The following is a 9,025-nucleotide window of genomic DNA, read 5'->3' as shown; positions in this document are numbered from 1 at the left end:
AAAGACTAAAATATATATGTTTAAAAATCGAAGGATATTATTTTGTACGATTGGGGTTTCCAAGATTAAAAGCTTTAAATTGTTAAAAATGTTAAAAAGTTAATATAAAATAATTCTAAAAATTATTTAACACAATATCAGAATGCATTTAATAACCAAATTATCAAACTAATTAAATTATAATTTAAGAAAAATATATATGATTATAAACTCAACTAGGTTGACTTGCTGGATTAATTTTAAAATAATATTATTTTAATTTTTTAATAAAATAATATTTTTTAAAACAAATAAAATTAAAATTAATCTAGATCAATAAAATAAACTAATTTGAAATAAATCCTAGCATAAGTTAGAGATCGAGCTATTGGAATTATGCAATTTCAAGTTTTAAAAACTTTTCGCTCAAAACATCGAGATGGTTATTCTAGAGATAAAAGGCAATGGATTAAAAGTTTTGAATGGTTGAAAATCGAAAAACCATCAGCTTCTCTCTTGCTGAAGTGATCCTGAGCCGGAGAATAAAGATTTTCAGATTAATGCAGGCGACGGTCAAAGAAACTAGGAAACCTTCTCCGCTTCTGTGATGTGAAAGAAAGCAGTTGGGCAGCCACCTATCCTATTTTAGCAGTTGTCACCTGGCAAATGAATGAATCAAAGAACACAGCCACTTGTACATAGTCCTTGTTGACTCGGTTTCAAAAGATCGTAGAAATGCGGTGAAACCAATGCTCTTTTTCCACCACTTTTCCTTTCAACAATATTAATAATATTAGGGCTGTATTTGTTTTTATAAATTGGTTTTTGAAAAATTATTTTTAAAATTTTTTATTTATTATTAAAAAAGTTAATTTATAGAAAATATTTTTCAGTTAATGAAAAGTATTTTTCAGTTAAAAAAAAATTAGCTTGGTTTCCTTATTCTTTTAATTGTTCATTATTATTATTTTAATTTATTTATCTTTTAATTTTTTTATTTTTTAGATTTAATTTCTATTATTTTAATTATTATTTATTTTATTTAAGATAATTTATAAAATTATATTTTTTTCAATTTTATTCTAATTCAATTTTTTAATTTGTAAAATTCGTTCTTCATTATTTTAATAAATTTTTAAAAAATAAAATATTAATAAGTTATTTTCTAACTCATTTTTCATTATATAACCAAACACTGGAAATTATTTTTTATTATACTATCAAATATTAAAAAATAATTTATTTTTTTAAAATTTATTTTTTAAAATAAAATTATTTTTCAGTGAACAACCAGTCCCTGTTGTTCGTGAAGCAATCGTGTTTTCTTTTCTTTCTCGCTTACCCTCCCTCCCTATATATACATGTGTGTGTGTACTTGTCTACACGTCAAACACTCTTCAATAAGGCAGGCAGGAAGGTGTGCAAGGCCTATAGCGTGATTTCTGTAAAGAAGATTTGGCCACTTCCAAATGGAGATCAATAGCAGCAACGACGACAGCAGAGGCAGAAATGGAGATGGAGATCATGGATATGTGGGGTTTCCAATTCACAGTCAGGTTATAAAGATCAGGCAAGAATTTGACAAGATCAAGCATCCATCTCTACAGCAGCTAGAGGTGAGAGGGGTTGTAAAATGCAGGATCAACAGGCAGCGATCGCGTTCACCACTAGGTCTAGCTGAGAGACCCATCTCAGTAGGCAACTAACTTTTAGCAGAGAATTCTCCAGAATAACAACAAAAATATGGAAGATCAGGAGCTAAGCATGCAGGAAGCTAGTATTAATCAGGTCTAGCGATCTAAATAACAAAACCACTTCTTCGTGTATGGGTTGAATTTTGTCACGCACACAGCAGTTGTACATATCTTTTATGATGTAGGACAAGGCTATAAGGACCTCCAGGAAAGCTTTGATTTCCTGATCCGTGCTTCTTTTCTTTGATCTCCTTTCTTTTTTCTTCTTTTTTTTCTCTCTCTTATTTTCATGGTTATTCTACAGCTCTCTTTTAATAGCAATTTTCTGATGGATTGAACCAACACTTCTGTTTCATTCTTAGATAGTATTCAAGACTGGACAGAATATTAGATTGCCACATACCTATCCTTTCTCTTCTTTAAGATCATTACTCAGATTTCTCTCGTTAGAATAACAAGTGGAAACCAATTGAGGTAGCTCTACAAAAGGATCGAAGCCCGGCCAACCTTTCGAGTCAAGACTTTAGCACCAAAGGCCAAAGCTGAAGGCTTTATCTACCTTAAAACGACCATAATCAACTCTATGAGAATCGGCTTTTCATTTTCCTATGCTCAGATCAGATCAGAAGTATATTTTTTATCTTCACAATATTATAGCCAAAGTTTGTCCCTGCATTAACCATTTGGTTCTGATACAAGATAATCTCCTTCTTGATCACTCAATCCCCTTGGTAATCTGGGAACATTTGTTTGTATGGGTTGTAATATCAGCGCAAAACTATAAAGATTGGAAATATCTTAATAGTTTTATTGTCCATTCTACACATTTATTGCCTTCATATTCATTTTCTACTATCTGCCATCAAGAATTTATTGCTTGAAAAGTACCTTCTCTGTCCAGGCATAACAAATCTAAGGAAATTAGAAAAGAAATATCTGTAAAGAATTTGCCATTTTGGCAGTAAGAAGTTGTGCATGTACAGTGATTTGTTTCAAATTCTTCCCTTGCAGGCTTACGGCAAGCAGAATCATAGTTGTGCTCATTATCACTTTAACGGGGAAAGCTAAACAATTCAACCAATTCAAGAGGTGGCGCGTAGAGTTGTAACTCTTGCACTGAAATTGATCATTTCCCAACAAAGCCTCAGTTAAAATTGATAATTGATCTTATAAAGATGTATATTTCCTCAGTTTGATCTCTTCCTAGTTCCTACCAAATCAGTGTAGCATAATGCAACTAGAGACAACCGCCGCTCCCCCCACTCAGTATCAAGGAGAGATACGGACGCCATCCCAAATAGAATTTTGTAAATAAATGTGACAGTCACCAATCCGTATGGTAGCATACATTGTTAATTGCTATATTGGAATATGAGCCCAAGAACGAATAAGACGTAGTTAAAACTTAAAATGACTCCCCTCCCTTTACAAATTAGCCTTGACAAGCCGTTGTGTCCTTGGACAAAAGTGATTTAGCTCTTCTTGTTAGATCTCTCATCACATCTACAATGACAGATTTCTTATGGATTCTAAACTGGATGGCCAGTTCAGTGGAAGCTGAAACACCTTGTCTCAATGAGGATTCGTCTTCCATTATTTTGGTAGGGAAGTGCTCAAGTGCGATCACACATAATGCAATAATGGTGCGATAAGCAGCTACTTCATTTGCAATTCCGAGAGGAGCATCAGCTGATAAAGATTTGAGAGTGTCCATATCATGCTTACGCACCATTTCCATGTCACTTGCCTGCAGTACTCTAAGGGCTGCCAACAACCGTCCATCTACCAATTCTTGACCTCCTAATGTCACCTGTTAAAGGAGACAAAAAGGAAAAGACAAACAAATTACTTCAAATTTCAAAATAAAATAAAAACCCTAATTTGGTTTGTATATATAGTTAAAACCAATCTCGTTTTGTTCAGCACCATTATAACTTTGAAAAGCTGCAGGCAGCTTATGACTTACGGGTTCCTTTAGGCTGACTTACAGTTCTAGATACTAATAATTTTGCAAGAACGGTATTGGGGTTCCAATTATTATATAAACTAAAGAGCAATGAGAAAAGTATTCCATTGTCTCCAGCAGAGTCACATGACTTCAAAGTTTGTTTGCTTATTTTTCCTTCCAGCATCTCTGTTCTAATTATTGACCCTGACACGATCAGAGGGATTTTAAGATCCTAACAAAACGTAACCAATAGCATAACAGGGTCGTCGGATGAGACTGGTCTTGATTTGGCTAGATTCATGGAGATCATTTATAAAGGCACTAGGTTGCTCTACACAAAAACATGGAGAGAGATGCTGTTTATTTTGAGAGAAGCCCACAAAATTAAAACTTGTTCGTTTCATTAAATAGGATGGCGGAGAGGGAAAAAATTGTCAGAACATCACAGAAAAGCACAAACCTTGAGATTTGCAGCTTCACCGTCTAAATTTAACTGGGATAAAAACTGTCGTTGCCATGGAGCTGGTGAAGAGAACTTAGGTGAAGATACCCCAGCAGCAACACTTGCAGCATCCAGAAAAGCTCCATCATATTTGAGCTCAATGCAATCATAAGGGTTTGAAGGTATCACAAATCCATAATCCAATAGGAAAAGATCATTGTTCAAGCAACCATAATTCAGTAGTATGGCATCGTTTTGTTTGATTGGTGTTTCTGCCACAGCCTGATTTGAGAAAGCATGAGCCTTTTAACCAATAATTGATCTATCACTTCTTTTAGGCCCAAATTAGTAGCGAGTCAAAACTAAATGAAAGGAAATGGAAAAACCTGCCTTTATAAGCATCTTTGCACTCCCTGCATCTTGTTCTTGAATAATTTGTGCATTTGGATTGAAGGCATGGTTGCACATGTCGATGAGAGGAAGCATCATGGGGGCATCAATGCAGGTTCCATCTGGGAGCTTTTTTCCATATAAACGAAATGCCCTGGATGAGACTGCTGACATTGACCACCCAAGAGAGGATGCATCTACATCTTGCCTGTCAAAAGGATGATCATTTTGTTTCAGGTTTTCAACAGCACGCTTGACTTCTTGTTCAAAATCAAGAAGAAACCTGCATCTTCTATTCACCTGGCATGATGAAATATAAGCGGTGGTTATTTTCAAAGCTAACAACGGTAACCAAGGTCCATCTTATGGTCCAGACAAGGATATGATGAGACCCCAGGTAGCCTGCTCAGGATTATCCATACTCCATAGATAGGAATAACTAGAATCGGTTGAGCTGATTTCAAAACAAAAGAACAGCTACATAATTTCTTGTAATTACACTCGTCAACAGAAATTTGGTCTATGTACTCATTTGTTTGGCATGATTTTCCAGTTTCACCTCAACCATTAATTCTCAACCTGATTTTGAAGGAAAATGTCGACTGTCAAGCTGATCCATGGAAATACCTGGTATAGAAGAGGAGCATACTGCAAGTTCTTTATATCCTCCCCTTGAAAAAATATGGGCACGCTATAAGTTTGCGGCAGGTTGCTGATGTATGGCCACCAGAAGGAGTTGACCCTTGCTCTTTCTTGAAGAAGCTTCAAACCCAATTTCATTGCCCACAGTTCATCTGTCAAATGCTCCCACACGTCCAATTTACTCGTGTTCAAAAGTGTAAACAGCCAGATTTAAAATACATGGAGTTACAAACTCATGTTGTGCAAAGAAAACCTTATCCTACACATACAAGGTTTCACATTATTGGAAGACTAAAAATAGCACCTTCCATCAAAGAGCACCAACAGAAATATATCACCATCAATTTGGCATATGATTTAACATGTTCCCTCGCAAAAACTGACAGCAGAAGATAAAAGACATACATTCCACGAGTCATCGCCCAGAAAATTGATATCAAATAGAAGATGCTGGTTAAGAAGTCCAGAGTTTCAGTTTTCGGAAGCCTCACAATTCTGAGCCTCTAAAATGTACATAACAATATCTCATGTTTACTCAACATGAACTCTTAATCCGTGCATCAAGGAAGCAGCTTGTAATAAAACCAAACCACGTTTTATATGGAAAAAACAACTTAAGCATATCCAAGCTATTATTGTACTGACAAACTTGAACTAAGCTTTCGATCCATTCAATGACTTCTAAGTTATCCTAGTTGAGGGTATATTGGCCGATGAAATACAACATTCACTACAATTACAGTACTAGCATTAATATAAATTTATTAGGACCACAATGAAGCAAAATTGAGACGTCAAAAAGAAGCATTGCAGTAAAAATCCCCCATCCACCCAATAAAACCCATTTGCAGTCTTCCAAAATCAAACAGAACGAGCACCCAAAATATGCACAGACACCCACGAATAGGGGAAAAATACATACCAGGAACTTTTTGGGCCAGTTTAACCAAAACAGAATGTGCCTCATCAACTCCATCTTCATCTCCAAATTTTAAGGGTATGTTATCAGGAAGGACAATAAGCTGAGACCCTTTTGGGATATCATGAGAGGCAATTAAACCAAGACCATTGGTTCCATCTTGGGATATTTTAATGGCCTGGTGCACGAACCCACCTTCGCGCCTCACCCATTTGATCAGGTCTGGTGGGTGTGGGACCAGACGCTCTTGATAGGATGAGGCTGTGGCCGTGGCAGCGCATGTTAGTGGACGGCAATTGGTTAGCGAGGCCATTACAAACTTTGAAACAGCCATGATTGGAATCCTCAACCTCAAGCTAGGCTACACTGAAGTGAAGCCGCCCGCGGAGTAGAACTTGACGGAAGAAGAAATTAAAACAAAAACCCAGTAAATTTTATGATTTTAATAAATCTTGCTCTTTTTTGGGTCTTCAATATAGTTGGGCCACAAAGGTGAGGCCAAGAGCCCAACACATTAAGCTCCTCAAATTTGAGGCTGCCATCCATATTGACCTTGAATCGGTTTAACTAGTCTAATCAATGGTTTAAGTGATTAAGTTTGATTTAAACAATTTCTTACTCGATTAGACTGGTCTAGAATCTTGATCATCCATTTTCCATCGGCAAAGAAAATCTGATCAAACCACTCACACGTGTTGAGAAAAGTGAATGAATACAGTGCCAGCGCATCGATTTCTAATTTATTACAATCACAATATAGCTAAACCGTCAACATTATAACTTTTCTTACAAAATATTATGACTTTTCTTACCAAAACATTATGAATGGTTAAAGTATTTTTCAACATGATTTTTTTTTATTATTATTATAATATTTTCCTAAATTATTTTTATAAATTTTATTTTTTAATATTAAACTGGTTAAAAATTTAGTTTTGTAATTTTTTTCTTTAAAATACTAAGAATTGTTACAGTGTTTCCTCATACGATTTTGTTTTTTATTTATAATTTTTTTAAAAATTATTTTTGTTAATTTTTTCTTTTTAATATTGAGTTGATCGAGAATTACACTGTAGTTGGAATCCCAAAACACTATGGATTATTACAGTATTTTCTCGCATGGTTTTTTTTTTTTTTGTTATGATTTTTTCTAAAATTATCTTTGTCAATTTTATTTTTTTAAATATTGCTAAAGTGTTTCCCCACATGGTTTTTTTTATGATTTTTTTTAAAATTATCTTTGTCAATTTTTTTTTAATATTGAACTGGTTGAGAATTACAATTACAATTATAATAAAGTTAAATACTGTAGCTTTTTTACAAAACACCGTGAGTTGCTACAGTGTTTTACCACGCGAGTTTTTTTTTGTTATGATTTTTTTAAAATTATTTTTGTTGATTTTTTTTTAATATTGAGCTGGTTGAGAATTTAGTTTTATAATTTTTTTATTATTATTAATAAAAAAACTAAATCACGTGAGAAAAATATTGTAACTTTCCTCACAAAATATTATAAATTACCACAACTCATTCTATTTAATCTCTGAATTTTTTATTACTAATATAATTTTTTTTTATGAAATATTAACTCTATCACATCTTTAATTTTTATTATTTATCTAATATTAATTTATAATTATAACATCATCAAATATATTTATTCCAATAACCTACAGCAGTGCAAGAACATTTCATCAAAGTATTTAACTATTATCCGTTTTGAGTTAAGAGTGGTTGAAATAAATGTGGTCTGTTTTAATTTTGATCAGAGGTAAAGGAGGAAAGCGTGATAATCACTGTTTTGGTTCTTGACAACGTACATACAATTCGAGATAGCTAAATAAGTAAAACAGGACTTTCTTTAATAATTAGTTAATAACATTATTTTACTGAATTCATTGCGTGAGCGAAATAATCTCGGTCAAAAAAGATTGTAGTGACATGAAACAGTCTCAGATAAAATAAAACTACTCAATATCGTTAACAAAAACTTCAAATTAATCTTTTCAAAATATTTTTTTATTTTAAAAGGTGTGATTTATTTGACTGCCAGCTAGGTTTTTTCTTCTTCAAAATCTCACTTTATAAAAAAACATGGTAAAAATAAAATATTTGAATTAAAATTTAAAAGCTTTTTTTTATATTTTCGCTGTGGGGTTTTAGTTATAATTAAATTGATTGAGAAGCAGTTTATTGTTTGTAATAAATATAAATATTATTTAAAAACAAAAAATTACGGGTATCTACAACACGCTCCCTGGCGAGTGGAAGACACCATCATTATTAGAGCGGTGCATGCAGCATCTCTTAGCAGCCAAGCATCATCTTACAGGATGACTCTAAAAGCATCTCTACATTTTCTTTCCGGAAATCAGGCAAGTGTACACGATGAGGGCGTCAATGGATTTTTTTTACCCTCCTTCTCCTCATCAGGTTTCACATATGCCCTTTCAAAAATTAATTTTATCCGTTCGTTTGTATTTATATCAATTTTACTTTTTACTGTCTTGATTACTATTTATTTTACTTTTAATATTTTTTAAAGTTAATTTTATTTTTTAATTTTATTTCTAAATATTTTATTTCATTTAATTTTTATATTCAATTTGGTTCTTATTTTCTTATTACTATTTTTTAATTATTTTCTTGATTTTTTTTTAATTTCATCCCTCTTTATTTTATTTTATTTAATTTTTATATCACATTTAGTCATTGTTTATTTTGTTATTATTTATTTTGCTTTTTTAATTTTGAATGATTTTTATTTCGTGATTTTTTCATGCTTGTCCTTTATAGGGTAATTATGTTCTCATAACACAGGTTATGGATTTTGAAGAGTAACCCGATTTGATTTTGATTTTTTATGTTATTTTTTATGAAAAAATCAATTTCATCATCTGACATTAGGTTATTGGGTCTTGAGTTTCAAGAATTTTTTTTTTAATCAAGGTATCTCAATCTCATTTCACGAATCATTGTCTACTTGAGTTAACCCATGTTGACTCAATTTT

At 32.7% G+C, this 9,025-nt stretch overlaps 2 protein-coding genes across 2 annotated transcripts; one reads left to right on the top strand and one right to left on the bottom strand.

Moving 5' to 3' along the window:
* Nucleotides 1-1,323: 1,323 nt before the first annotated feature.
* On the top strand, nucleotides 1,324-1,920 carry LOC133705982 (uncharacterized). The gene has a single exon (XM_062131468.1). It carries the CDS (start codon nucleotides 1,449-1,451, stop codon nucleotides 1,683-1,685), a length of 237 nt encoding a protein of 78 aa, XP_061987452.1. The 5' UTR covers nucleotides 1,324-1,448; the 3' UTR covers nucleotides 1,686-1,920.
* Nucleotides 1,921-2,897: 977 nt separating this feature from the next.
* Nucleotides 2,898-6,450, bottom strand: LOC133705981 (uncharacterized). Its single transcript, XM_062131467.1, has 5 exons — nucleotides 6,018-6,450; nucleotides 5,081-5,247; nucleotides 4,454-4,753; nucleotides 4,082-4,345; nucleotides 2,898-3,483 (listed from the first exon to the last, which is right to left on the bottom strand). Exons 1-5 carry the CDS (start codon nucleotides 6,346-6,348, stop codon nucleotides 3,106-3,108), a joined length of 1,440 nt encoding a protein of 479 aa, XP_061987451.1. The 5' UTR covers nucleotides 6,349-6,450; the 3' UTR covers nucleotides 2,898-3,105.
* Nucleotides 6,451-9,025: the final 2,575 nt, after the last annotated feature.

This window comes from Populus nigra, chromosome 10 (genome assembly GCF_951802175.1).
Source record: "Populus nigra chromosome 10, ddPopNigr1.1, whole genome shotgun sequence".
NCBI lineage: Eukaryota > Viridiplantae > Streptophyta > Magnoliopsida > Malpighiales > Salicaceae > Populus > Populus nigra.
This window is presented reverse-complemented; position numbering and strand designations above follow the sequence as displayed.